The sequence below is a fragment of the Verticillium alfalfae genome, genomic scaffold, assembly GCF_000150825.1.
Source record: "Verticillium alfalfae VaMs.102 supercont1.4 genomic scaffold, whole genome shotgun sequence".
Taxonomy (NCBI): domain Eukaryota; kingdom Fungi; phylum Ascomycota; class Sordariomycetes; order Glomerellales; family Plectosphaerellaceae; genus Verticillium; species Verticillium alfalfae.
The window spans coordinates 248,941-276,399 of NW_003315035.1; the positions used below are offsets into that span (position 1 = coordinate 248,941).

The following is a 27,459-nucleotide window of genomic DNA, read 5'->3' on the forward strand; positions in this document are numbered from 1 at the left end:
GAAGGTCATCGTCAAAGATTCCTGTTCAGGGGGCAGCAGCGGGCGCCGTTCTTTGGCCCCCTGGTTCGCGGAGGGTGAAGGCTTTTCATTTGTAGACCTCCCAGGCGGCCTCGTCGTTTTCGTCCGTGTACTTGAGTTTCCGCCCAGTGTTTACGACTGCACGGACCGCAGCCGGTCGAGCATGGTGTCGCTTTTGCGCCGCGCTGCCGTCGCCGCTCTGCTTGATGGTCATGTGAATCGCTTTGGCGGCCGCGCCGCCGCCGCCTGCGGCAGCGCCATTCTCCTTGCTGGCGGCCGCAGAGGAGTTGCGCTCCTGGTACGTGACGGCGTCGATGTGGTGGAGCTGCGGGCGGAGGTGCACGAGGTTGGAGACGGGCGTCAGGTGTACGTCCTCTAGACATGGGCAGAAAACTCATCAGTCATCATCACTCGGATCAACGCCCAAGAAGAGGGAGGGGGGGGGGCTGGAGAAGCCAGACGCACCACCTTGGAAGACGCCAATCATGTACTGCACCTCCTTCGAGTCCGGGCAAGTGCCGCCCATTGTTTGGGTCCGCAGCACCTTGTCCTGGCGGACGGCCTCGCTCCAGTCGAGGAAGAGATCGTCGTCTCGGTCGTCCTGGCGCTTCTTCTGCCGCGGGGGCGCCGCGCCGACGCCGAAACCGCCGGACAGGCCGTGGGTGCCGCCGTTCTTGCTGACGAGGGAGTTCTTGAGGTGGCGGCCCCAGTGCATGCCCTTGTCGCGATCATAGCCGCGCTGGTAGTCGAGGGGGATGTCCACCTCGACCATGCCGGCCATGGACTTGAGGCGCATCTCGGTGGGAGGGGCCTGGTCGGGGTTCGTCGTGTTCGGCTGCTGGAGGACCCATAGCTTGCGACCCTGGGGCAGGGCGGGGTTGAGCAAAAGGTTGTACGAGGCGACGATGGGGTCGTCATCGACCGAGGAGGCGTCCATGGTCGGCAGTATCTGGTGTCAAGGTGCGTGCAGCTAGTGCTGGAGAATGAGCAAGGCTGCTGTCGCTGGGAATTGAAAATAAGTCAAGCAAGCGGGTTGGGGGACGCCAGTTCGTTAGGTCGTGCCCCGCGGATTTTCTTATCGATAACTATCCGTTTTCAATGGTTCTGGTGTTGGACCTCAGGCACTTGGGTTGGGGACAACCAACACCAGCGAAGGAATGGGAAAGGTCCTATGCCATGACCGACTAGAAGGATTTTCAGTCAGATCAGGCACATCTATACTGGGTATATAAGATGTCGCTAGATAATTGAAGGTAAGCTTGCTCAGCAATGGCGTAAAGTGTTTTGTTACCAGGGCACAAATTTGGGTTAAGCTGTGATATGATGGGCTGAAGAGCCGTTACTCTACTTGCTGAGCCAGAAGACATGTTAGTCTCAGGCTGCGGCGTCGTGTCCAGCATTGACCTTCTATTGCCGAACGCATATAAGATATGAGTCGAATTGCCATAGGGAGTACCGCTCCTGTTTTGTCACAGGCCAAGGAAGTGTTCGTGGGCCGTAGCAGGTTCACTGGTTCTATCAAAAGTAATCTGTAGGTGCACTGGCCGAGCGAGGTGGCTCAACCTCGTTCGTTGACCAAGAACTCATAGGCTAGCTGATCGCCCACGTGTTGGCCCAGATAGGTCGTGGTTACATCACTTCCAGTCACATACATTCAGCGAATTGACGCCACAAGCTTTTATTATCTGCCTGGCTACCTTGACCGTGCTTCATCCTTGCAAGGCCAACCTGATCATGCTCGTGCATCATACTCGTACACTCGTGTCCCCGTTACCTCGCGCGCGAGAGTCTTAGATAATGTCGCCTCCATAACCTCCCCCGAACCCGCCTCCGTAGCCTCCGCCGCCAAACGGGTTGCCGCCCCGACCGCCTCCCGGCCGCGGCATGCCTCCGCTTGGTCCGATGGGATCCCACCTCGCACCAGGTGGTGCCTGTGGATCGAAACCTCCCTGGCCACCCTGCCCGCCGAACAGCGGATCGTCAAACGTCGGGTGCATACCTCCACCACCACCAGGCCGCGGCAATCCTCCTCCGATGAATGATGGTCGCAAGGGATCATGTGGTCCCAAACCGGGCGGGTTCAGGTCATCGTGGCCGATGTTGAAGGGGGAGCGGCCAGGCATGCCCAAGGGATTCCCGCGAGGTGGTCTGTTGATCTCGTGCTCGTCCTCAAACCCCGGCGGCGGAAAATCGCCAGCCGGCAGCGGCCGATGAGGCGGGTGCGCGCCCGCGAGGGGATCGTACAGTGGGTAGGGATGTCCTGGCTGTGGCGGCCTGTCGCCAGCAAAGGGCCTCCCCGGCTCTCTTCCGGCCTGAGAACGACCCTCTTGTTCGGCGTTCTGTCTCGCGTCGCGGTCGTCGGGCGTTTCTTCGTAGCCCTCGGCCTGCAGCTTTGGCACGAGCTTCTGGACGATGCTGCTCTTGAAGCGCTCAATGAGCTCCTCGATCAGAGCCTCGGACTTGAAGGCGCTCTTGATCTTATCCGGAAGGTCTGACCTGTCTTCGGATCCATCTTCTCGCAATGTGATGCGGATGGGGAGCTTGGAGGACTCGATGTAGTCACGCGGTGTCAGCTCGAAACGGTGAATGATGTCGTGGCCGACGGCCAGTCCGCGAATCTCGGCCTTGGCACCCATGCGCGTGATGTTGATCAGATCAGTCATGGAGGTTTGCTTGTGGGCATAAACGAAGCTGAGAGAGCCAAAGCCGGCGTTCCATGATGATGGCAAGCGGGGTGCGTGTAATTGAATTTCCTCCTCTATCCTCTTCTCTTCGTCAAAGCCGAGCAGCCGAAACTTGAGGGCTGACATTGAGGCATGTGTGAGGAGGGCAAGGAGCTCATACGAGCTGCTGACGTCTGAGGTGGTGTCTCCGGATGGATGAGTTGGGATGGCATCAGCCATCAGCTGTAAAACAGCCTGGGTGGCGAGAGGATTTGCCATGGTTGGTTTTATTGGAAGTGATGTGATGTACAAGTGCTGTCTGATTTGCATGCGATGTATGTGGGAGGAAGAAAAGGAACAGGTGATGGGCGTCGGAAGATGATCGTCTGTGCCGGCTTTAAGTCCTAGGAGGAAGGATGGGAGGGAGCCCGGCCGCCTGGAGCAAGCAACACAAGGCAGGAAGGAGCTCCATGTCGGGCCTCTGCTGGCGTCACCACCTGTCAGCCTTAAATGTGGAGTATCGCCTACCCCTCATGTCCTTATACGGGTGTTTATCCCTCTATGTGCATACTACGCTCTCTGCTCACATCAGCTTCGAACAAGGCCCTGGGTCCTTCCAACGGAATGCCAACGGAATGGCACTGAGATTGATTGAAGGGAGAGAGTGACGAGGGTAGTTTGTACTGGTATGTATGATCACAAGTTGGTGAAAGACAAGGACCCGCAGCGGCCCTGTAAAAACCTATGCAATTTAAGCATCAATAGCATCACGTGAACTGGCGTCTAGGTGGTGTAGCACAGTCACGTCCCGCCCCAAACCATCAACGCGTACGCCTCTCCTCTCACTGCACCCGCTCCCATCGCATACCAGCATCATCAAGCCGCGACCACATTCCGCATCCCAAAGCCATGCTCACAGACAACGGCAACATGCAGGCAGATCCTTCGGATGAGGACCTGCCTCAGCCCCAGCCCGGTCTAGACATCCCCCGCCCGCAGGCCCGCTCCCTTCTGCAGACCTTCTGCAGCTTCCTAACCATGACGCTGCACACGCTCATCTTCCACCGGGCCCTCTACCCGCGGCCGACGTTCCTCATGGCGCGGCACAACAACCTCGTCGTGCCCCAATCCCGCCACCCGGCCGTGTGCGCCTGGATCAACGACGCCGTAGGCCAGGTGGCGCCGCTGCTGGCCGTGGGCCGCCTGGCCAAGGTGACCATCAACTTCCACCTGCCGCGCAGCCTCCAGGTCGTCGACCGGTGGGTCATTGACGTGAGCCACTTCCCGGCCTGGATCGACGAGGACGATGTTGCCGTTCTCGCGGGCGGCGGCCAGCAGCAGCAGCAGCAGCAGCACGTCAGCAGTCGGGGCAGGGATCGTCTCATCGTCGCATGGGAGCAGCAGGAGAAGAGGCGCACACGCGCCCGCCGGGAGGACGAGGCTGAAAGGGAGCTCGCCGAGCTCGAGAGGGCCGTCAACTGGGTCGACGTCGACGAGGCCGTACGCGGCGCCCTCAGCAGGATCGGGAGCGCAGCCGCGACAAAGGGCCCTCTGCCCGAGGACAGCACCTTCACCGTGGCCGTCGAGCTGCGCGAGGATGCCCCTGTGCCCATTGGCGTGAGTGGCCCCTCTCTGTGTCTCGTTCCAGGGAGCTCTTTCTTCGGCATCCGCTCCCGCATGCTAACAGGTTGAAGCATCCCCAACACTGGATCCCCTCAGACCCGTCACTGCAGTATGGCGCCGACCCGCTGTCCGGCACGCCCCGAGGTGAAGCTTCGACAGAGGGTCCACGCGGCACATCGACGATACCTCTGCGCACAGTTGACGCGGGCCCTCTTTTTTGGGAGTGCTGGGTCGAGGAGTGCCCGTCAGTACAGCCTACAGAAACAGTGGCAGCAGCACCACCACCACCATCACAAGAAGACAGCGCCCGTCAATCAAATTCGACATGACTTTGCTACTTCTGCTCATTCATCCCTTCCCATTGGTATCGTTGGCCTTAATCCCTTCGTGCAAGTGCGAAATACAAATGAGTCGTTACACGGGCCACCCTTTTAACCTGCCCCGCCCCCCCTTTTCCAAACCGTTGATGATGCAGAGGCAGTGATTGTCACACCCGGAACGCCCGCTCGCCTGACCGCACCTCCCTTCCAAACCGTGACCCTGCAGATGCCCAGCTGTTCGGCCCAATCCCGAACACCGCTCACCTCGCCCAGTAGGATGAAGGCAAATTTCGACAAGCCATCCTAGGCGCCATCGGCCGCCGCTTCCCCCTTCAACGCCGTCCGCAGGCTGATGACCTCGCGCCGCAGACGCGCATTCTCGCGCTTCGTCTTGGCCGCCTCCTCGCTCTGCTCCCGCAGCTTGCTGACCAGCTCCTCCTTGTCCTCGCGGCCCTTGCCGCGCAGCGCCTTGACAATCTTGCCGAGCTCGCTGTTGAACTTTTCATACAGCAGCTCGTTCTCCGCGGTGGCCTCACGGTACAGCTGGTCGATGGCCTTGACCTTGGCCTCGGACGCCTTGAGCGTGCTCTCCATGTCACGCTGTATGGCCGAGTGCCTTTCGTTCAGCTCGCCCAGCATGGTCGGCATGCGTTCCTCGAGTGCCGTCACCGACTGCGTCAGGAGCCGCAGGTCGATGGTCCCCGTTCGGTCGCCCAGCCCATTGTTCACCCGCGACATTTCCTCGGCGATCTTGCTCAGCTCCGACTTCAAGGATGCGTCCACCTCGTCGACAGCCTGCTTCTCTGTCTGTAGCCGCTCGCGCAGCTTTTGTGGCGATTGCAAGCGAAGCCTGCCCGAGCTTCCCGTTTTGGTCGGGCTGAGGCTCGGCCGCGTCGGCGACTCACCTCCGCTGCCCAGACCGCTGCGGGCCGGCTTGAGCGTTGGGATTTGGGATGTAGAAAAGTTCTTTGAGTGGTGGCCCCTCGTCGGTCGCTTTTCAGTGCCCGCTGTCGATGGCGACGGCTGGAATATGTCCGCCAGGCTGATGTTCTCCTTCTGCGGACGAGGCACGCGCAGGCTCTGCGTGTTTGGACTGACGGGGATTCTCGACGGCGTGGGCGACTTGGCCCTCGGCGTCGAGTTGAACTTCTCGGATATTTGCTTGTTGATGCTGAGAGGCAGGATGCTTGTGTCTTCTGCCGGGTCGCCGAGACTCGCGGCAGCCATCAGGCTCCTGAGATCAGACAGAGAGCTGCGCCGCTTCTTCTTGGGCGTCTTGTGGGCTGCGGCCTCGTGGTCTGGCTCACCGATTGTCTCGAGCCGAGTCTCGAGCTTGTGCGAGCTTCCTGGTCGCTGTAGGTCGTCGAATGCGCCAGCCAGTGGCGGCCTGTCTCGCGAGTTGGGCCTCTTCAGTTTGTTGGGACCCGGGTAGCCCATGTCAATGGACCTCGTTCGGCTTGCGGTAGCCCTCGACAGACTTGCAGTCTGGCTAACATCTCCCGTGGCCGGATTGCGGGTGTGCTTACTGAGCGTCCTCCAGACAGACGGACGATCCTCATTTTTGCTGTTCTGGCGCAATAACGAGTCCAGTCCAAACTTGCGGCGGATAGAGGATGTGTTGGAGGTCAAGGAGCCTGTGTGAGACTTGGTGCTGCGAGTCATAGAGTTCATCGACTCATACGCCGAGCTACCGGGATGAAGGTTGGCCCCGAAGCTGGTGTCCTCAAAGATGCGATCGCAATCTTCGACGAGGCGGTCAAGAAGGTTGATGTAGTTGTGCGCTGTGCCGTCTACAACCAGCAATTCGGCAAACGCGACGGTGATTGCGCCTCGATCGCTGTCATTGCTGCACCCCTCCAGCAAGTCAGCGAGCAGCTTTATCAAGGCCGTGAACGCTCGTCGGTTCTGTGGCGCCATGTCTCCAAACATGTAGTTGACAAAGTCGGCGAAGTTTCCTGGGACCTGCTTGTTCATGCGTTCCTGTAGCGTATCAAGGGCCTGGATCGTCATGATGGGGCCCATCTGCTCTCGCCAGGCGATGTTGAGGAACTTTTCGAAAGCGACGAAGATGGAGTCAGCAGAAAGTTCGGCGGACGCGTCAAGGTCAAAGGGGCTCTCGATGAGCCTATTATACAGGTCGTTGACGGCTAGCTCATCCACAGCCCCTCTGTTGAGAAGCATTCGGCCAACGATGCTGCCCTTGCGTGCCTGCAAGCTAGCAACGTATCCAGTAAATGTTTGCTCGAGGCGCACCAAGGGATTTTCAGGTTTGCTTTCATCCATGGCGATCCGTCCCCCGTCTCTGCTTCTTGCTGAGCCAAATATCGAGTTGGTCTCGCTGTTGGCGCGTGATATCGGCGGGGGAAAGACGTTGGTGACGGGCACTCTGGCGTGTTTCGGCGAGGCAGCGCCCTGATCTGCGCCCGCGTTGGAGCTGCCTCCCCAGATTGTCGACAACAGGCCCTTGACTGGAGATGACGCGAGGAAAGATCGCGTCTTCTCTGCCCGGGTTGTCAGCTGAAGACCTTTGAGGGCTTTCGTATAGTACGACACCAATGCCGGAGTAAGACGCATATTGGACGTGCTGTGTTGTACACTGAGCAGTTGGATGACTAGGTTTTCTCGATTAGCATAGTGATATTGGTGAAAGGGCCTCGAGAGACTTACTTCGACGCGATAATGTGGGAAGAAAATCCTCCAGAGCAACGTCATCCGCAAATTGCTTTCCGTTCAACCCTGCCGTTTGCATGTTAACGCGCCTCATGTCGCCGCTGTGCACATTGACAGTGACCTCAACGCCATAGTGTCCGATAGGCGCGCCCTTGGTGCCTTTCTCGTGATCCACGACGATACGGATAGGTGCTGGTTCCCGCCTTCCCTCAATCAGCTGGTCAGCCCCTTCTTGGAATACGGCGGCATAGATGCCCAGGTTGTTGTCTGGCAACCGTGAGCACCGAAGGGTCCAGGTAGGGTCCTCGCGCTCGCCCTCGGAGAACCGGCCTTCAACACGAGCCTTGACAATGTCCTCGGTCCATTTAAAGGCCTTGGCCTCGTGAGTCTCTTGAAGCTGGAAACACCGCGAGGTCACCGCCGTGCCTGTGACCCACTCTCCAGCATGAGCACCCTTCATCTCTTGTGTGGATGTCATCCAAACGAGCGCGCCGTCGGCGGATTCGGTGAATCGAACGTCTGACAGGTTATGCCAGCCGGTGAATGCAAGCTCGTACGACCCAGGGCCACCAGCAGCATTGGTCATGGATACAAGGAGACCAGCAGCGGAAGGTTTGTCAATCTCGCGCAGCAGATCCCGACCCGTGACGATATTGGGACCGAGCTTCTTCAGAATGACGACGCAATCCGCAAACAACAAGAACATGCCAGATCTGTCTGCTGCTTCGTACTGATCCACCGAGTTGAAAGGGGCAGGCACCTCGACAAAGTCGGCCGCGAGAATCAGGCGTCCCTGAGGCTGCAGGTCCAACGGCCAGCTCTCCACCATATTTCGTAGTCGATTGGTGACGTGGGGTTTGTCTGGCAGAGGCTCGTCCATGGAGCAGATATTTGTGATAATGTCTCTAGCCTTCAGCATGGGCTGTAGGGCGGGATGCGTCATGGGTAAGCAACTGACGATCTGGTCAATCAGCAGGCTGTACCGTGGTAGTCGCTGAACTGGCTCGATAAGAATGGAGCGCACGGCTTGCTCGCCCGTCTGTGTCACTCTCTGTCGGAAGCTCGACTGCTGGTCGAGAAACGAGTTGAGAAGAGTTGGGAAGTGTTGACTGGCACGGATGTAATCCTGGTAGCAGTCGGTAAACTTGGGAAACCATTCGAGGAATATCCTCGCTACCGCCAGAGCGCCACTGGGGTCTTTGGTCTTGGCCGATGCGCCGAGTTTAGAGCCCGTAAGTGCTGCTGTCGTTGTTTCCATGTCACGTACGGCCTCATCCTCGGTGTCGTTCATGACATTGCGGAGTTCCTGCATGAAGGCAGAGTTAATCTGCAGTATGCGGTCGGCGGAGCGGGGGAAGAGCTTCTCGAGCTCCTCTTCGGAAGGGCTCAGACTGCCTCGCGCCCGGGATTTGGCTGACTGTCGAAAGTCATCGGCAATGTGCTTGACGAGCTCGTTGAGCTTCATTACGTATCGTTCTTCTGTGTCTATGAGCTCGCCCAGCTTCATCCTCAAGTCCACTTTCTGATCCCTCGTGAAGGATTTGCTCCGGTTCAGCGCCGTAGGTTTCGAGGGTGCCCTTCGCAGTCGGGCTGTCGGCAGAAATACAGGCTCGCCAAAGAGCTTGACCAAGGGTGTGTAGCCTCCATATTGTCGCAGAGTGGGGTCGAGGATGTCGTCGTCGTCGTCGGGCACGTCTTCGAGATCTTCTGGGCGGAGGGGCACGATAGCACCAGGCGGCAGCACAAAGTCAATGTCAACATTGCTCAGGTGCTGGGTCTGTAGAGCTGTCTGCAGAGTAGCAATTACTTCGGCCGTATTCTCGCTCTGGATCATATTGGCAGCGAGGTCAGCAGCATGCTGTTCACCGAACAGCGCAGGGCCGCTGCCAGGCCGTCTCCCCCTCGTGGTGGGGTAGGTGTGCTTCAGGTGATTCTTGACGACTTCTGGAAGCTCGGTGAAGTATTTGAAGAGGCCGAAGGCGAGGCCGCGGTATATCTCGTCGCCCTGCCATTCGCGGGGCAGGTAGTTGACAACGCTGTAAAAGGGAGAACCGGGGCTATGGTCAGGCGAGGGAAGCATTGCAGGCCAGCGGGACTGTAGACGTGGATCTGGACCGCGAGAGCTGTTGAGAGTATAAGTTGGCCGTGGTCGAGGGGCCGTGAAATATCAGGACGGGGAAGGTGGCCGAAGAAAGAGGGTCGGTGGCGTGGTATAGGGTGACATGCTCCGCAGACAGGGCGGGCTCGTCGGTGACGCGAACCATGGCGGCGGCTGATGTTGATCGTGGTCTCGTTAACGGGCCTCCAGGAGCATTGCCGACTTATCGCCCAGGCGTTGAGGGGTATAGGATGGTATCCGATTGAGGAGCGATCCGGGAGAGGGGCGAAGCGACGTTGTTGCTTGTGTTCTTCCAGGTAAACATGGAAGCACCGTGTGATGGTGGTGACGATGCGCTAGCGCGTCGACGGGCTGCTGCAGCCGCTTGTGCGCAGGTCGCTGATTTGGCGTGCGGCTGCAAGGTGATGCGGCTGGCCTGTCTTGCGACCTGGGTGATGAAAATAGCGAACGTGGTCGTCGACGATGAAGGGGGGGGTCGATCTCAAAAGTCGAGGCCCGTCTGGGAGTGGTGGAAGGAGGAATGATCGGGTTTCGGATCGGGCCCCCGTCAAGCTTAAGCGAGGCAAGCTCAGATTCGCCTTGCGATGGATTGGAAACTCGATTCCCGGGGGCAGACAGGACAATGCAATGCAATGCGGAAACTTCACCACAGTTGTTCTCGCTTGCCTCCCTATGGCCATGTTTGACTGGGATGTTATGGCTCACCGCCCCAGTGACAACAGCTTTCCCAGCGTCCTACTGGTTGTGTTGCTGACGGGACTCGACGCGTTGCCAGGGGACCTTGGGCGCTAGAGAACCAGGCCAATGCCGACACCGCCCGCTGTCAACACACAAAGGCACCCACCCACCTGCCGTCATTCTCAGATAAGGTGCCCCTTTAGATACATGTTCCTTGGTGCCTGGTGCAAGACGAGTGTCCTTGACAGGGGGAATAGCGGCAGCAGACGCTAAAACAAAGCCCCACGCTGCTGGCAATGTTTGGCACGGGTCAGCGTGGAGGACCCCTCCTTCCAAATCCAGCGCCAGTAGAATGGTCGATTAGTGTTTAAAGAGCGCTCACTGTCAATGATCAAGGCAAGCATCTTGGCCAGCTTTGCTCAGGTTTCGTTTCTGTACATGGCCAGTGAACGGGATGAATAACATCTAATAATGGCCAAACTTTAAAGTCATCGCGTCTCTGCTCTCCTGTGAGATTCCATCGTCAGTTTCCAAACACCAACATCCGTCAGATGTCGTGCTGTGCCCCACGTGCCTTACCTGGCACTCTAGCCCACCATCAAATGACCTCACTCGTGCTCCTCGGCTCCTCCACACCCAGTCGGGCTGGACACCACATCTCCCCATCTCCTAGCACATCACATCATGTCCACACAAGACAACAGCGGCATCCCCGTGTCCTCGGCCCCAGATGGTCGAGGCTACAGGCTCTTTGAGCTCCCGCCGGAAGTTGAGTCGGCTCTCACATCACAAGCTCCCCCAGTGTACGACCTTCCGAGCCCTGGCCCCATCCCTATCCATCACCCACGGCACATAACAGGCCCCGTGTCGGGATTCTCTTCTGACGTCTTGGTAGCCTATACATCAAGCATCCCGAGGAAGCCTCAACAGCTCAACTGTCCGTTCCCGGTGGCAAGACGTATGCGCTCCAGCAGAAAAACACGTCCAACGCGCTGCTCATCCTCTCACCGTCGACTGACGACTCTGTCCCCGGGCTCACTTCCGTCGCCACTGTTCACGACTTTATCGAACTGTTGCCCGAAGCACCTGGGCCTGAGGCTCGGGGAAACAAGGGCAAGTGGCACGAAAGATTTGGCAAGAATCGGTGACGAACTAGGCATTACGACGGCAGGCATTTCTTTCGTTCTGGATGGCGGATTAGGACACGCCCAATTTTGAGTCGTAATTACTTTCTTTCTTTCCATTCTCTGGACAACTCGTTGCATCATTACTAGTAGCATGTCACGGGTTCGCGCAGCAATGATTATCCTGGGCGTGCTAAAGAAGTGCTCCATGATGTGATATATGGGCATGTATTAAAACATTACCTGACACACCCCGCCAAGTACCTCAAGAAGTAGGATGCGGTTCTTTGTGGACTACATGTACGAACAAAATGACCTGTCTCTATGATATGAGACCCGGATCCATCACTTGTAATCATCGTCCGAGCCCTTGGACTCGAAGTCATCTTCTTCTTCTTCTTCTTCTTCTTCTTCTTCATCCTCACTTTCTGACACCATGACCCTTTGGCGGCGCCTTGTGGATCGCCGTGGCGCTGCTCGTCGTTTAGGCCGAGGTTGTGTGTTCTTAGGTGCAGGCAACGTGTCAGACTGAGCAGCCTTCTCAGGTTCGACATTGTCGGATTGATCGGATAGCTTTTGGACTGCATCGGCCTTACTTGAGGTTCCATCTCGGTCTTCACCGTGATCAACAATTAAATCATCCAGGCCTTCCTCTTCATCGTCATCAATAGGCGGGAAAAAGCTTGAGGTGACCTTTCTCGCTGGGGGTTGAGTCGTACTTTCCGCCGCGTCTTGGCCATCTGGCAGGAAACCGCCGGCCAAGTCATCGTCATGTTCAGTGGGGAGAAATCCGCCAGCCATATCCGGGTCGTCGTCGTACCCAGCCGGTCTATCGATCTCCTTGTCCAGGTCGTCGTCGCCAGCGCCCCCAACTTTTCGGCCGAAAATTTGAACGTCGTCCTCCACGTGTCCATAGTCTTGTCGAATTCGCTCCACGATTCGTAGCCCTTTGAGAAACTTGCTCCAAAGCCGCAATGCTTCTTTGCGCCGTTTCTCATCTTCCTTACGAGCCTTCTCCGCCTCGTCCTTTCGGAGCTCTTCCATCACCTGATCGTGGTGCTCCTCAGCCACGACAACACCTTGTATGACAGGTACAGCCATGCGGTGGCCGAACTCAAAGTCCACGACAGCCTCAGCAAAGTCGATTTGCAATCTCTTACACACCTTGACCACCCCTCGAAAGGGAATATGGACGGCTCCTTCCGGACACATGTGCTCTGCGAACAGGTCGATGTTGCCATAGTCATTCTTCGGGATGATCCCATCCTTGATCGGTGGAGGTATGATCCAGTCGGTTTGGTCGAAACTGTAAAGCCCCTGCAACACCTTTTGGCCACTGATAGCCTCGGCTTCAGCCAGCTCCCGTCTCCTATTTGTTGTCGCGGCACGGTACGGCACCTTCTTTAGTGGTAGTTCACCTGCTCGTGGCGCCCGTCCCTGCTTGTGCCACGTCTCTGCACTCTTGACATTGACAACATCCTTTCTGGCATAGACTGGCTCTTCGGCGCCGTCTTCAGCTTTATCCTTCGTCTTATCCTTGGCCTTACCCTTGTTTCGGAACATTTTGACCGCTTCCGCAGTAGGGAGAAGCGCCTCCTCGCGCTTCAAGTGCCGCTCGAGACAGAATTCCGTGGACTGTTTATAATACTGTAGCGTTTCCTCGCCTTCTTTCACCTCCTTCTTCTCAGGCTTGGCCGGCTTCAGGTCGGTTGAGTCTTCCTTTTCGTCCACTTCCGTGATGGGATACTTCCGGCTTCCCCGAACAAAGCCTTGGAGTGCGGACTTGAACCAGTCAAACTGGTTGTATCTCTTTATTTTCCCCCTCTTATCGTGAACAGGTATCTTTTCTAATGGCATCCTCATTCCTTTGGTTCTGCCAGGTAAAGTCTGTCGCTTGAGGTACCTGACCGTGACATCCTTGGCTGTGCCGTCTTGGGAATAGCCAACGACATAGGCCATGACTTGTCGCGCTTTGTCGGCTTTGCTGCCCCTTGGCTCCAGCGATTCTATAAGCTCGCGGTTCGTTGCAATGACTTTCTTCACAATTGCGTCGACCGGCAGGTACATCTTGCTGACTGGCGATAACACCTCAGTCCAGTAATGAGGATATTCGAGGTCCTGGTCGAATTTCTTGGTGCTGGCGGGCTTGCTCGGCGCCACGTCGAGCTCGACAACAGAGTCTTCATCGCTGTCTGGAACGACTGATATCAGTGTGTCAGGCTCATCGGAATCCCGGGCCTCGTCTTTAACGCTCTTCCGTCGGATCGACCTCCCGTTAGTTGTTTTTGCTGGCGGTTTGCTTTTCGTCTGCTGTGTCGATTTCTTGACGCCGAGGTTCTTCTTCAAAGGCGAGTCGCCCTCTGTAGCCAACTTGCTCCGCTGCACGGCTGCCAATGTACTCGTGTCCTTCTCTGCATCGGCATCTTCTGCCTTTTTCCAGCCAAAGCCCAAGGGTTGTAGATTAGCAACCATCCGAGCCTCAAGGCCTAGAGCGCGCAGAATGCTGTAAAGAGCTGCGCGCCAACATCGCGACTTCCAGAGCATGCCGCGGCACAAGCTCGAAAGCCATCGAGATCATGAATTCTTTCTCCGTGAAGCTTCACATCTTCGCTGGAATTTGCCCACTCTTTGGTCAGCCTGTCGAGACGCTCAAGAGACATATAGCCCAACTTGCGAATACCGGGCGCGGTGATCTGGAAACGCTGCTTCCACCAGGAGCTTAAACTCTTCATCAGTCGAAACAGGGGATCGCCGTGGCTCATGTCAACGGCACCTTCTTCCAAACGGTCGGCGGCTGGCCCCCAGTCTCGGGAATCTTCTTCGTCGGCCTTATGGACCTTTGTGCGCCGCTTTGGCTTGGCTTTAGGTTTCGTTTCCGATGCTTTCATGGGCTTCCCGTCCAGTCCACTAGCGGTCCTCCAACGTTCGACCTCGTCGAAGAGCCGGGGCGGGATGTGCGACATCAAGGTAGCCTGCACCTCATGATCACAGAGCCAAGCATTTCGAATGGCATTGTGCCAGAGAAGATGCTGCACGTGCACACAATGGGTTGCTGTGCGAACCTTCCTTTCGATCTTCGAAGGGCCCTTCTTGTCGCCAAACGGGTTGGTCAGGGAGATCCGGGTGTCGCGGTGCAGGGTCAGTTCCAGGTCACCGGTGCCGACCGAAGTGTCGAGCATTGATGTTCTCGGCGCCGGAACGTCCTCAAACTCAATGTCTTCGTTATCATCATCCTCGTCGTCATCGCCAGAGCCCACGGTCACATGTCGTTTCGCAATTGGAACTTCCTCAAAGTCTCCGTCCGAAAGGTCGCTCAAGGAGCTACAATCCTCACTGTCGTCGAGGGTCTCCAGAAATGTCTTGCTGGATTTGGCAACTGAGGCAGCCGAGGCATCGAGGTCATCGTATAGAGTTGCCTTGCGCTTACGACCGGTCGACGACGGAGGCGGTGCGGCTGCAGTCTTGGCCACTTGCCTTCGTTTTGACTCGCTTGGATGGGGCGACTCATCGCGCAGCCTTTTGCGCGGTACGCTAGGAGGCATTGTGAAAAAGCCGCCTAAGAGGGTTGTCGCGATTTACGACATGGCAGGACGAAGAAGGGCTTCTATGGCGCCAGGTTTGCGCCAAGGCACCGACAAACCGAAAGTCTGGCGTCATTGATTTCACGGGAGGAACGCGAAGGCACGTGATCAGCAACCAACCATTCCAAGCCTAATAGGTAGATGCGTTTATAACAGACTTGACCCGTTTCGCGGATGTGTCATAGATGCGGGCTTGGGTCAAGCAAAAAGACCGAATCATATGCGAAAAGCAAAAGTTGATGCGCCGTACGTGAATCGAACACGTCTCTCATGCTAACTCGTTGTTGACGATGGAAGGCAGGAATCATAACCACTAGACCAACGGCGCTTGATGACAAACCAAGTGTTGGAAGAGATTATTGTTCGACAATGCTAGCATGCTGGTATCACCCCACTACTAACTTGGAGGGGGAGGCTACATCAGCACTTGGCAGTATCTTGGGAGTTCCAGGTCATTCTACACCACCTCGTCAGCGCTTCTACTAGCCAACTCTTTAATAAATTGACCAAGAGACTTCGGTAGCTTGCCTCCACGTACTCTGGTTTGCCTAACGACGGCCTTTTATAAGTCGACCTTAGCCATGGCGCCCACCCACCCTGAGGCCAATGATACAAGCTACGTCAACATGGGCGAGTCCAAGGACGGCTTTGACGAGACCCTTCTGGGCAAACACTGCGAGTACGACTACTGCAATCAACTCGATTTTCTTCCCTTCTTCTGCCAATCCTGCAAGAAGACGTTCTGCCTCGACCACCGCTCCGAAACCTCTCACAAGTGCGTCAATGCCGGCGCATGGGCCGAGCGTCGACGCCAGGCGCAGGCCGCGACACACTCACATGGCCAGGGACGCCTTATGCGCGACGCCGTTTCCGAGAAGCCTTGTGCGTCACCCTCGTGCAAGACCACGGTTGGCACATCGCTCGTCCCTGGCGTCCACTGCTCCACCTGCAACCGCGACTACTGCCTAAAACACCGACTGAATGAAGACCACAACTGCAAGAACCTTATGCCCATTGGCGCGAGGGCGGGTGGCAGCCAGATGGACGTCGTTGCGTCCAGGACGAAGAGCGCGCTCGACAAGCTGCGGGCTTGGGGTTCCGCGAAGAAGGAGCAGGCCGGAAGGGCGCTACCCAAGCCAAAACCCACCTCGGTATCGCAACGCATGATCGCCGTCAACAACCTGAAGAAGACAGCTAAGGGTGACGACAAGCTGGCTCCGGAAAAGAGGATATACGTATACGTCGAAGCGGAGGCCGAGACGGCGAAAGCTAAATTCCCCAAGGGCGCCTTCTTCTTCTCCAAAGACTGGGTCGTGGGAAGGGTCCTGGACGATGCAGCGCGACGATTACAAGTCGAGAATATCAACAACCGTTCCTCGGACGAGAGGGACAAGCTGCGTGTCTTCCACGTAGAAGGAGGTCGGTTACTTGAGTTTAACGAGAAGGTTGGGTCGGCTCTGGTCAGTGGCAACACTGTTGTTTTGTTGCGCGGCGTTGGGCCACCTCCTGACTTGATCGAGGTCTGAGAAACGGATCGAGGTGTTCAGCGTTGCATTGCATGGGCTTGCATGGGCTGGTCGGTTCAGCATACTTAGAGATACCCTTGAATGTTATAGCATGACAGGCCATGTGTTATACAGTAGAACGCGACGGCGCTCCGGATTACGGGATGGCCATTATTTACATAGTATGTGCGGAGCTGTGTGTGTAGGCTGTGCCTCTGCCTTCAAGCTGGTTCCCTCGTTTGGTGCGTTATAGTTCCTTCTCCTTGGTTGGCTTCTTTACCAGCAAATCCTCGCGCCCAGTTGTTGGCGCATCACCAACGTACTGCTTCCCACCATACGCCTCAAAGCCCTTGTGGAACAGCCACTCTACAGCATTCTCCACTGGCTCGTCGAACAGCGTGGGTAGTGCTGGGACGACCGCAAGGCCGAGGCCGATGGGACCCCACGTTCTGATTCTCGTGTTCTTCATGTTCTTCATCGCTCGTCCAGAGTAACGGACAACGCTGTGTATGGTGAACGCAGGTAAGCCCATACTTGCGAGGCTCTGAAAAATGGCTCTCTGCACCATAACGGTGCGGTAGTCCTCCAAAGGAGCGACCGTGCCGGCCTGCAGAGGAGTCTGCTCAGTTGCATCTACGGATTTGAGGCCCGAGATGTGCTCTTGTCGCTCCGTAAGCTGCAGTGCAGGGTTGAGTGTGCGCTGGTTGTGCAAATATGATTTGTAGCCCTCGTAGCTCACATCACCCAAAATGTAGAGCCACGAGATACCGTAGGCAGCGCGCACAAAATTGGGATGCGCCACGGGCCGGAATGACTCGCCAATATCGGATGTGTAGGCTACATAGCGGTGCGCGGAGCTCAGGATCGTGCGCACTCGGGTGGCGTAGGCTGCGTAACGAACGTTGGACTCGGTCGATTCGGGAGCGCTGCAAGACATGTCAGATCATGACTTTTACGCTTGAGCACTCATCGAAACATACTAGCCGTCGACGAGCTCGTCAAAGAAGTTCTCGTCTTTGTCTGAATCATTTGCGATTTTTTGCAGTGAGGCCGGCAGCTTCCTGTGCTCGGGGAGCTTGTCGGGATCGAATGCTCCCGTGGCTTTCGCAGTTGTAGGTGGAGGGCTGTCTGCGGCTTTGTCCGCAGACGCTGCGGGCTTGTCTTGAGGCTTTCCCCACCACATTTAGAATGACTTCGGTGTAAGAATGGCGCCGTGGGAGTCTGGTCGTTGATCAACGAAAAATGTTGAGATGAAAAAGAACTAGGAAAGAAGAAGGGAGCAAGTGCTAATTGTCGCGATTCGCCTTCCGGTTGCCTGCGCAAGTTGCTCTCGGATGACGTCCCGGTTGCGGCTGGATAAGGAGCGTCGTGACCGATAGGAAGCCAGCCGGTAATCCCGCCCCACCACCTCAAGTCCCAATCGTTCGATCTGAGTGCCTGAATATCCAGGCCGCAATGGGCATTCTCGGGAACGATTTCTGGAGCTTCAACATCGCGAAGACTAAACGAAGCTCAGTTTAACCCATCACCCCTCACCGTCGACCCTGTCAATCCTTCGAGCCTCGAAACCCCCTTTCCACCGCCAAAATGGTTCAGATGTACTCTATCGCCGGTCGCCAGATTGGCTCCCACTACGTACGCTCCCGTCGACCCGCTCTCTCCCTCGGCCATTGTTGGTAAAGTGCTAACATGCCGTTTCCCACCCGCAGCTGGCCATTGGCGTCCTCGCCACCCTCTTCACCGGCTCTTACGTCTCCCTCAGTGGCGGTAGCAAGGCCCCCGCTGCCACTCCCCCCATCAACGCCTCCAGCTCGGACGAAGCCGACTTCATCAAGTGCGTCATTTGCTCCCTCTTGAAGGCCGCGATGCCGTGCGACTCGCGCCGTGATCGATTGGTTGCCCGACTTCAATGCTAATACATGGTATAGGAAGTTCCTCGACAGCCAGGACAAGGATGCGAAGAAGCACTAATGTGATTGACGGATGGTGCTGGAGCGAGCGGTCGGTGCGACCCGTGTACATTTAGAGGCGATGAAGTCAAGCGAATCAACCATGACTGTTGCCCACGCGCGGCTCGAACAATTACTACCTCGACTTATTTTTCTGGCACTGGTCGAGCTGATGAACGGCTGCGTCGTTTTTGAAAGGGCTACGAGAGCGCAACCTCTGGATGACAGGCGGCCAATTTCTGTGAAGATCTCTGTCTTGACTGGCCCGATGACTTTTTCGTGAGACTTACTTTGATGCACAGCGACATACGGAGACCTCCCAGCTCGATGTTGTCTTTGGGCTCTTCCTCTTCTTGATGATTCAGCGTATTGATTGGTCGCCATATTCCACGGAACCATGCGCCCTGGCCGTTCCCTTCCTGTTTTCGCCCCCGGAAGAAAGGTTCATGTAACGACAGCAGGTCTTCTTGGGATCCATCTCAGAAATGTGGCTCACACATGATGACAGCACCATAAACCCTTCTAATTCATGTGACAGTAATTCACGTTACCTCAAAGCTGGGTCTGTAGAGCTATTTACCAAACGCCCACATAAACATCAGAAGGCTTCGGTGGACAAATCGTGGTAGCAATATTTATCGCCAAAGAGTTTGGGCTATTCCGACGAAACTGTTCGCAATTATAAGGCTATAGAGAATGTAACGAAGCTGCGGACTCGACCAGCCAGACTTTATGGCCATTGCAATGTTCTTGCTGTCAGGCCCATCGTCCCACCGCAGAATCTCAAGCAAGATAGCCGCGTAAGGTCATGCTTACACCCAGTTCATAGGCAAACAGGGGATGGTTGAGTGACATTGTCTCTCAGCTTCTTTATCCCAACGTCGTACAAAGCTTATGGATTGCACAGGTAGTAGCTGACACAGCATATCGGCATTTGAAGTATACAGTCTTTATAGCCACTCCGGCGGAATTCCTAGTCCCCATGGTTTACCGCGAGCAAATTGGGGCTATTGGCTATAAAATATGAGCAACTAAGTAGGTCTTGATAATTCTGACAAGATGTCAGAGGAACTTGTGGAGCCCATGGCGGCCCTTCTCAACCAAGGGTGTAATCAACTGGACAGCCCTACCAGGATCGCCAGTAAAAGGTTCCCAGGGACCGTAATGCGAGAGATTCAAGTGATTACTGTCATAATAAGCTAGTCGGTGGGCGACTAGGTAAAAAGATCTCATGCTTTGCGATGGCAGGCGCAGGTAGACTTTATTCCTCCGTTGTAGACACACACGGACAGCCCGCGGAAGGGTACCTTATACAAGGTGGGGTCACTGTAGCCCGGGTCCACACTCCAGTCTTTGGTACGCGTCTCCGCCTGAGCCCATTGAACGAGACGCGACACGCGCATCCCGTCCCCCCTCCAAGTCGAGTCAAACGTCTTCCCTCAGCGCCCACCATCATTGCTTGCAATAGCAAATTTGAGCGATTGAGGAACCCGACATTTCAGCACATGAACAATGGGGTCTATTGAAGGCTCAGCTAAACAGAATACTGCCACGGCGCGCCACGAGGAGCACCAGTACCTTGACCTCGTCCGGAATATCCTCGACAACGGCGAGCACCGCCCAGACAGGTCAGACTTGAATATTCGCAGACGGCAACTGTAAACTGACTGAACATAGGACCGGCACCGGCACCTACTCCATATTCGCGCCGACACCGCTCAAGTTCAGCCTCAACCAGAATGGCGAGCCCCTCCTTCCCCTGCTGACGACGAAGCGCGTCTTTCTTCGCGCCGTCGTCGCCGAGCTTCTATGGTTCGTACAGGGCAGCACGTCATCCATACCGCTAAGCGAGGCGGGCATCAAGATCTGGGACGGCAACGGCTCGCGCGAGTTCCTCGACAGCGTAGGACTCTCACACCGCGAGGAAGGCGACCTTGGTCCCGTCTACGGCTTCCAATGGCGGCACTTCGGTGCCGAGTACGTTGATGCGAAGACGGACTACACGGGACAAGGCGTCGACCAGCTGGCAGAGATTGTGCACAAGCTCAAGACCAATCCGTACGACCGGCGCATCATCCTCAGCGCATGGAACCCGGCGCACCTGAAGAAGATGGCGCTGCCGCCCTGCCACATGTTTGCTCAGTTTTACGTCTCCTACCCGCGGGCCAAAAGAGGCAATGCTGCGGTCGTGGACGCCGAGGAGAAGCCCAAGGGCCACCTGCACTGCCAGCTCTATCAACGGTCATGTGACATGGGTCTCGGCGTGCCGTTCAACATTGCGAGCTACGCGCTGCTGACTCACATGATTGCGCGTGCATGCGATCTGGTCCCTGGGAGCCTGACGCATGTCATGGGCGATGCGCACGTCTACCTCGACCACGTCGATGCGCTGGAGACACAGCTCGAGCGGGAGCCCAGAGCTTTCCCGCTGCTCGAGATGACGCGCGAGGCAGGCTGTGACATTGACGGCTGGAAGGCAGAGGACTTTGTGGTCAAGGGGTATGACCCTCACAAGACGATTGCCATGAAGATGTCGGTGTAGATGACAAGGAACGGGATACACGGATTGAGGGTTCGGTTAGAGTGTTTGATCATGAGAAGGCGTTCTTGGGTGGGGTAGTGACAAGCCAAGGCGGACACTTTGGTTCATGGCAATGCAATGATTATTTCTCCAGTACATAAGCACGTAGAGGATGGCCAGTCTGCATGCCGATCGAGTAATGGAGGCGACAACCCCCTTAACATGGCTCTTGCCACGATGCAACGAGGGTGGTGGGAAAATCAATTGTGCGATTGAAACATGCATGAGACGCGAAAGCTTATGCAGTCAAATCACAGAAACCAGGTCGGGTAGCGCAATATCCACACAGTCGAAGTACAGTGCATCTGTGCTGATCCCACTGCCTCCTGCCCACAGTACGCCCGCGCCTCGCTTGGGGCAGGTGCGTGCCTGCCCTCCGTTCTTCTCTTCCTCACTACACCATCTCCTTAACTGCAAATCCGCTCTCCACCACACATCGCACCTAACCTCTGACTCGGAACGGTTACAACGATCCCTCTTCAATTCAATCGCGCCTTTCGCCCATCTCCATCCCGTCGCGCATCCATCGCTGTGTGTTTGAACCAAGTCGCCTCTTCATGGCTGACCAGCCCATGGCGTCCGCCCCGGACGCCCACGACGTCAATGCAGGACCTATCGTCCACGACACCCACGATGGCCTTGAGCATGATCATGATCATGATCACGACCATGACCACGGCCACGAACACGGCCATGAACACGAACACGATCACGATCACGAAACCCACGAAGCCCACGACGTGCATGATGTTCACCAAGTCGCAGACACGTCCATCGCCTCCACCGCCGGCGGCACACCCGCCAAAGAGCGCCATTCCCTGACCCTCGACCAGCGACGCGCCCTCCGACGCTGGGCTAATGCGCAGACGAATCGACCCAGCCACAAGACGTGCATCGAGTGGTTCTATGCGCAGTATGGCCAGCACATTTCTCAGTCAACTGTCTCGCACTCTCTGTCGCCTAAATACTCACGCCTCGACGGCGACAACCCCCAGCTCTCCGGTTCGCGCCTGCGCTTTGGCAACTGGCCTGACGTTGAGAAGCTTGTCCTCCTCTGGTACCAACAGGTCCAGGCGTCTGGTCGCCAGCCTACCAACGAGGAGCTCGGCGAGAAGGCCAAGTCTATCTTCGCTCAGCTGCCGCGCTACAAGGACGAGCAGCCGCCCGAGTTCTCCCCCGGCTGGATTCACCGCTTCAAGAAGCGCTACGGACTCCTCGTGCGCCGCCAGCGCCGCCATGGCGACGGCTCCCTGAGCCCTGCCGAAGACATCAACTACCTGGCCGACTGCGTGCCCCGCTTCCTGGCCATTTCCGCCGACACGTCTCCAGCGGCCATCAAGGAGTCTGTCCTGCGCGTCGTGGGTGTCGAGGCGACGCTCCAAGTGTGCGCCCTCGTGCGCGACGAAATCCTCCGTCGGGCGCAGAACCCCAATGCCGGCCTGCCCTCCGGCACCGCCTCGCCCCAACTCGCCCTCCCACCCGCTCCCCACCCACACAACACGCACCCCACTGACCCGAACCTGGTGCCTGCCCCCACGGGCAACGGCGCCGACACGACCATGTACGGCACAGGCGACGAAGACCCAGAGGTCGTCCTCCAAAACGCGCTGCGCCAGCTGCAGCAAGAGGAGGCCGATGCCGAGGCCAGCGCCGCCGTCGCCCGCGAAGAGCGAGAGCAGCGCGAACGTGCCCAAGGCACGGCTGCCGCGGCCCTCGCGACGCCGGCGGATGCATGCACCGCGTGTCCGCTGGCCCCGGCGGCGGCGGCGGCAGCAACAGCACACCCGGAGGCGCCGCCCGATACACCCCCGTACCGGGAAGTGGCCCCCCACTGCATGGACCCCATGGCGAGGACCTCACGCTAACCCCCATAAAGTCGGATGAGCCAGTCTCCAGCCACGACCGCCCGGTGCGTTGCCCGTTCTGCGTTAATCAGCGCATGCTGCGAACCATCAAGGAGGCAGTGGAACACCTGTCGACACACGTCATTGTTTAGTTCAGATCCCTTGTCAAACCATGTTTTTTTTGGCCCTTCGTTTCAGGGAGGCGGGGGAAAGTTTAAAAAGTCTATGAAGGTGGGTGCCATTGAAGAACAAAGACTGTCTACCTATTGTATCAGGCCGGCGTATGAAGCAACCTCAGGGTTATACGGGGTGGTAATGGCTAGGCAGAGGGCAGGTGGGCGGGCGTACGGTATAATGGCGCATGGGAGGCAAGGCGGGATCAGGAAGGCATCGACGGGTCAGGATGAAAGCTCTCTTGCGTCGGTTGGAAGAAAGCAAGAGAGACGGCGTGCATGAAATGGGGCCTTTGTATGACGACTATGCGGATGCGCCTGCATGCCTATATCCAAGCAGTCTGCTAGTGCCTTGAACATTTGACTGCGGACATATTTGCGCCTGCTGTACCGTGTCACTTGAAGTGTGAGGCTCTTTCTCCGAGACACCACAGTTGCTGTGGAGGGGAAACAGGTCAATGATGAATAGCACATATCACAAAACACCCAGCAAGTAAACGAAAGATATAAGCATAGTCTTCATTTCACCTCGTGCATCTTGACCCAACTCCGTTCCTCGTGGTATAGCCTCAGCCTGTCCCAAGCTCTCCCCTTCATTGCCCGACAAAATATCCACCCAGAGCGGGTGTCCTTTTCCCACCGTGAGGTCTGCTTCTCTTGCCACCAAATCGTCCGAGCTGACCCTCCCCGCACACAGGCTCTGCCCTTGCTGGTGGAGAAGCTCCATGGCCGACGGCACAGTTCCAGGACAACCCAACCGTTGAACGCCTCTGCGAGTCGCTGCATGCCCTCAAGGGCACTGCCCCCCTCGTACCCTACATATCTTTGGAGAAGTCAATGTCACATCGATAGCTCATCTGCCTCAACCTATTCTTCAACAGGAGAATAACAAGGTATGAGGAATTTGCGACAGACTGGAAGAAACATGAATGGAGAACGCAGCCGCAAAGCAAAAAAACAGAAGGGTTTGAGAGTAAGTGGGTTCCACCGACACAACATAACAACATGTCTTGATGCCAGCTACTAAGAAGTGAAGAAAATTTGACCTGTGCAAACGAAAGCCAGGCCGTCCCAAAGCAGACCTGACAATGCAATGCGCGTAAAAAGGGGGAATCATGAAAACTAAGAAAAAGAAAGCAGCAGCAGGGCGACTGGGGGGTATGTTTTGGGCTCTCTTGATGAAATCATGACAAAATCGCGAGGCAATACACACACACAGATACAGCCCCTAGACCTGATCGACATAAAGCAGAAGCTTGTCGTTCCTTTGCAGGGCGACGTCGAGGTCATTGTTGCTCATAAGACTCGGCTTGTCTCCTGTGCGCTCGTCCTTATACGACAGTTGGACAGATTCGTTCATAGGAATCTTCAATCGATCGCAGATCTTTTCGTATAACTGCTGGAATTGGATGTCGGTGGGGACGCGGATGGCGATGAGGTCACCGTTGAAGCACAGCTTGACTTTCATTGCGGAAACGCTCTGGTTGATGCCGGGGGAAGGTGACGGCTGGGGTCCTTGGGAGAGTGAGGATGTCTGACGCGTCATACCGGGCTGGTTGCTGTTTGATCGTTGCGGTGCTGCAGACAGGCCTGAGTAGCCTCCGCCGCTCAGGTTGTTCCTGGAAGACTGCCGCGAGGCACCATCCGCGGGAGAGTCTGTTGATGACTGTTGAGAGGCGCCTGACAGCCTGTACTCTTCACCTGTCGAGTTGGGGTCGATTTCGTAATCACCCTCGCGGGGGGCGAAGAATTGCTTCACCAGCATGCATCGAGCAATGTAAGGTGGCTGTGCGAGTAGGTTCTTGACATAGGCATCAAGATTGTGCAGTCGGCCCTCCGTGATAGCGTCTGTCACGTAGTTGACGGGACCGGGCATGTAAGGCAGGGTGCGCTTCTGCGTGCCAGTGTTGCCAGCTTCGGCTGGAAATTCGGTCAAGAGGGCGATTTGGAAGTCGTAGAAGTCCTCATAATAACGCGACAACTCCCAATGACGTCCGTCCTCGAGAACCGCCTCAATGACAAACCAATACTTTTCTTCGGCGAAGCAGTACCTGGGAATGCGGGCCGAGATGGGCGCATACATCTGCGAGACGGGCTTTGCAGCATACGAGTTTTGAACGGCACCTTGTTGCGAGGCGCGGACCTGCTGCGGGCAAAAAGTCAGTGAACTGCTGCCAAATCAAAGGGCATTTGGCGAACTTACGTGGTTGGCGCTGTTCTGGCTGCTCATACGCCCTTGCTGCTGGAGGCTCATACGCTCCATACCTTGCTCCAAGCCCTGACCAACCGGCTGACCGGCTCCCTCAAATTTACCAAGGGTAATGCTGCTGTTCTTGTATTCGGCGGCCATCTTCTTCCACTCCTCCACCTTAGGCACACCAGCCTTCTTGATGGCTTCTGCTGGGTTGCTCACTGCCTGGTTGGTGGCCATGTCTCGAATCTCAATGAACGAGACCGGGATCAAGCCAGGCCCTCCAAGCCTCCCTATGGGCTTGGCGACAAACCACTCCGGGTTGGACTGGGCGATGACAATAATAGCCTCGCCCTGTTTCGCCTCCAGTTCATCTGCACGCTCAGCTTGGAAGTCGTACATGACAATACCGTACACCATTGCGCCCGACTTGCTCCCAGATCGAGAAGTGCGCTGAGTAATCGCGCCAGGCATGGGACCGCTAGGTGGAGAGATAGGTCCTCCTCCGTGGTTGTTGGCTTCAGCGTACCCCGAGTCATGCTCAGGTGCTCGGGAGGGCGGAGCTTGCGGCGGGTTGCTTCCGTCGGACTGAGCGCTGTCACGTTCGGTGCGGCCGAGGGCCTGGAAGAAAGCCACCGGGACAAGGCCACGAGCATCTGGAAGTGCGGGGTTGCAGGCCTCGTACCAGTCGGGGTCATTTTCCTTTCCAATAACGTGGAAGAAGTCTCCGCGCGAAAAGCTGAGTTCTTGTTCAGACTGCGCCTCGTAATCGTACAGCGCTCGAATGACCTGAAGTGTCTGCGTTAGCAAGGCGTGCAAGTCGCGCGGGATCTGCTGTATCGCACCTTTTTCGGTGGCACGATGGCGATGGCGGATTTCGGGGCGATGGAAACTTTTGAGTTATCCTTCTCGCCTTTGATCGATCTGCGTAAAGCCTGCAATAAAGCATGTTTGGTCAGTACGTTGGTCATCTTGCTGTGTACGGCAGCTAAGAGAAGTGGAAATGGTAGGAAAGGGTATAACCGCAGTTTCCTGTACAGTTGCATGGAAAAGAAGACGCGAAAGCAATTTGTGTGCATGCGACGAAGGGCTCCACGAACCTTCATCTTGTGCGACGAGCTGATGCTCAGTTTGTAAGGGCGTGAGAGCAGCCACTATCCTCCTCGCGTGCGCGAATGTGTCGTGCGACGCCTGAAAGAATCAATGCGCCGTGTCGTATTGGTATTATGACGCCGCAAGCGTTTTCCCCAAAGTAGCCTGCTTCAACTTTCTCTTCTCAGCAGAAAAAGAGGCGGCGACTAAAAGCGTAGAATTAGAAGTCGGAATGACTGAGGGTTTCGTGTGTTTCCGGCGCGAGGTCGGGATAATAGTGGCAATATGGGGTTATTGCACCACAGAGGAGAGACGAAGTCGAGGGGTGCCAGCCGGACGTTGAGTCAGTGAATGGTAGGACCCTGCTTGGTTGATCGGACGGCGGCTTGCGGCAGATTCGCGGCAAGGTAGGATTCCTGCTGCACCTTGAGCGAATGTAGGAGGGCGGGGACTTTGGCGTCAAGTCTCAGAAGATCGAGTGCGAACGCGATGCTGCGTCTTCAAGGTCAAGTCCTCCTTCGCACTTATGCAAACTGATGTCTCGGTAAATGGGCGATTTCGAGTTGTCCTTTGATTTCAACCTGCGTGTCGCGGTTGAAAGTGGAAAAGTAAAAGAAGGGGGGTCGTGTGCCTGGTGTATTCCGTGATGGAGGTACGAGTGGGAGAGAATGCGAGCAGTGCGCAAATGCAAATGCCTCAATGACCGTGGCTCTTCCGTCAAGTGTCGGGGGATTTGTTGGAGCGTTTTCGAGAGATGTTGTCGCAACGTTTTGATCTGTGCATTCAACGCATACTAATTCCGATGCCTGTCGTCGAGATGCAGAGAATTTCGGCCTGGTCGCAGTAGGCAGGGAGACTCGAGGCTGGCGCGCAGAAGGAGGGAGGCAAGGAGGGGAGGGGGGGGGTGTGGTGGCAGGCGCTGGTGGGCATGAGAAGGAGGTCTCTCTGGGTCGGTAAGACTAAGAAATGCAGGTGCAGGGGAGTGGAGGAGGGAACCAGCCGTGGGAAAAGGACTCGGCTTTGCTTGGTTCACAGCCATCCACCCTGGAAATACTATGCCGCACCAGTCGTTGCCTGCACCTCCTCCCACTGCGCCAGCCGAAAGAGAGGGGCCTCCCTCCCAGCTAGGTACAGTACCAGCACCATCGTAGCACACCTTTGCTGCATGTACGCTAATTAGATGGGACGGGATGGGGATCCTCCAGCGAACGACCAGGCCGAAGAGCCCGAACAAGGGGGTAGGGCGACGGGTTGGTGGTTGGGTGCACATTGGGAGCACGCCTGAACAAAACATCTTTGTGGGTTCGTCTGTCCTCCCTGTATTGGGG

At 56.6% G+C, this 27,459-nt stretch overlaps 12 protein-coding genes and 1 non-coding gene across 13 annotated transcripts in view; 6 read left to right on the forward strand and 7 right to left on the reverse strand.

The window, feature by feature from the left end:
- Positions 1 to 955, reverse strand: part of VDBG_03482 (conserved hypothetical protein) — a gene marked incomplete at both ends in the record, with an annotated part of 1,357 nt that extends 402 nt beyond the window's left edge. Inside the window, 2 exons of the mRNA XM_003005483.1 lie at positions 98 to 393; positions 484 to 955. Coding sequence (XP_003005529.1) covers positions 98 to 393; positions 484 to 955 — 768 coding nt within the window. The remainder of the gene's footprint in view (positions 1 to 97; positions 394 to 483) is intronic.
- Positions 956 to 1,808: 853 nt separating this feature from the next.
- VDBG_03483 (conserved hypothetical protein) lies at positions 1,809 to 2,960 on the reverse strand (the record flags this gene model as incomplete). The annotated part of the gene is made up of 1 exon (XM_003005484.1): positions 1,809 to 2,960. One exon carries the CDS (start codon positions 2,958 to 2,960, stop codon positions 1,809 to 1,811), a length of 1,152 nt encoding a protein of 383 aa, XP_003005530.1.
- A 630-nt stretch (positions 2,961 to 3,590) lies between these two features.
- On the forward strand, positions 3,591 to 4,633 carry VDBG_03484 (MUS26; the record flags this gene model as incomplete). Its single annotated transcript, XM_003005485.1, has 3 exons — positions 3,591 to 4,298; positions 4,376 to 4,436; positions 4,503 to 4,633. The coding sequence occupies 3 exons, from the start codon at positions 3,591 to 3,593 to the stop codon at positions 4,631 to 4,633; spliced, it is 900 nt and encodes a 299-aa protein (XP_003005531.1).
- A 294-nt stretch (positions 4,634 to 4,927) lies between these two features.
- On the reverse strand, positions 4,928 to 9,558 carry VDBG_03485 (conserved hypothetical protein; the record flags this gene model as incomplete). The annotated part of the gene is made up of 3 exons (XM_003005486.1): positions 4,928 to 7,236; positions 7,292 to 9,330; positions 9,398 to 9,558. The coding sequence occupies 3 exons, from the start codon at positions 9,556 to 9,558 to the stop codon at positions 4,928 to 4,930; spliced, it is 4,509 nt and encodes a 1,502-aa protein (XP_003005532.1).
- Positions 9,559 to 10,775: 1,217 nt separating this feature from the next.
- On the forward strand, positions 10,776 to 11,239 carry VDBG_03486 (conserved hypothetical protein; the record flags this gene model as incomplete). The annotated part of the gene is made up of 2 exons (XM_003005487.1): positions 10,776 to 10,894; positions 10,987 to 11,239. The coding sequence occupies 2 exons, from the start codon at positions 10,776 to 10,778 to the stop codon at positions 11,237 to 11,239; spliced, it is 372 nt and encodes a 123-aa protein (XP_003005533.1).
- Positions 11,240 to 11,560: 321 nt separating this feature from the next.
- Positions 11,561 to 14,757, reverse strand: VDBG_03487 (DNA repair protein rhp42; the record flags this gene model as incomplete). Its single annotated transcript, XM_003005488.1, has 2 exons — positions 11,561 to 13,718; positions 13,841 to 14,757. The coding sequence occupies 2 exons, from the start codon at positions 14,755 to 14,757 to the stop codon at positions 11,561 to 11,563; spliced, it is 3,075 nt and encodes a 1,024-aa protein (XP_003005534.1).
- Positions 14,758 to 15,036: 279 nt separating this feature from the next.
- Positions 15,037 to 15,124, reverse strand: VDBG_15073. The gene has a single exon. It is a non-coding gene; the product is annotated as a tRNA-Gly (tRNA).
- A 253-nt stretch (positions 15,125 to 15,377) lies between these two features.
- Positions 15,378 to 16,493, forward strand: VDBG_03488 (AN1-type zinc finger protein; the record flags this gene model as incomplete). Its single annotated transcript, XM_003005489.1, has 1 exon — positions 15,378 to 16,493. The coding sequence occupies one exon, from the start codon at positions 15,378 to 15,380 to the stop codon at positions 16,320 to 16,322; it is 945 nt and encodes a 314-aa protein (XP_003005535.1).
- A 55-nt stretch (positions 16,494 to 16,548) lies between these two features.
- VDBG_03489 (conserved hypothetical protein) lies at positions 16,549 to 17,484 on the reverse strand (the record flags this gene model as incomplete). The annotated part of the gene is made up of 2 exons (XM_003005490.1): positions 16,549 to 17,227; positions 17,282 to 17,484. The coding sequence occupies 2 exons, from the start codon at positions 17,482 to 17,484 to the stop codon at positions 16,549 to 16,551; spliced, it is 882 nt and encodes a 293-aa protein (XP_003005536.1).
- Positions 17,485 to 17,781: 297 nt separating this feature from the next.
- Positions 17,782 to 18,272, forward strand: VDBG_03490 (hypothetical protein; the record flags this gene model as incomplete). The annotated part of the gene is made up of 3 exons (XM_003005491.1): positions 17,782 to 17,936; positions 18,011 to 18,135; positions 18,230 to 18,272. 3 exons carry the CDS (start codon positions 17,889 to 17,891, stop codon positions 18,270 to 18,272), a joined length of 216 nt encoding a protein of 71 aa, XP_003005537.1.
- A 1,490-nt stretch (positions 18,273 to 19,762) lies between these two features.
- On the forward strand, positions 19,763 to 20,792 carry VDBG_03491 (bifunctional dihydrofolate reductase-thymidylate synthase; the record flags this gene model as incomplete). Its single annotated transcript, XM_003005492.1, has 2 exons — positions 19,763 to 19,878; positions 19,928 to 20,792. 2 exons carry the CDS (start codon positions 19,763 to 19,765, stop codon positions 20,790 to 20,792), a joined length of 981 nt encoding a protein of 326 aa, XP_003005538.1.
- Positions 20,793 to 21,403: 611 nt separating this feature from the next.
- Positions 21,404 to 22,696, forward strand: VDBG_03492 (conserved hypothetical protein; the record flags this gene model as incomplete). The annotated part of the gene is made up of 1 exon (XM_003005493.1): positions 21,404 to 22,696. The coding sequence occupies one exon, from the start codon at positions 21,404 to 21,406 to the stop codon at positions 22,694 to 22,696; it is 1,293 nt and encodes a 430-aa protein (XP_003005539.1).
- Positions 22,697 to 24,076: 1,380 nt separating this feature from the next.
- On the reverse strand, positions 24,077 to 26,145 carry VDBG_03493 (scd2/ral3; the record flags this gene model as incomplete). The annotated part of the gene is made up of 4 exons (XM_003005494.1): positions 24,077 to 24,994; positions 25,052 to 25,828; positions 25,885 to 25,974; positions 26,140 to 26,145. 4 exons carry the CDS (start codon positions 26,143 to 26,145, stop codon positions 24,077 to 24,079), a joined length of 1,791 nt encoding a protein of 596 aa, XP_003005540.1.
- Between the last annotated feature and the right edge of the window lie 1,314 nt (positions 26,146 to 27,459).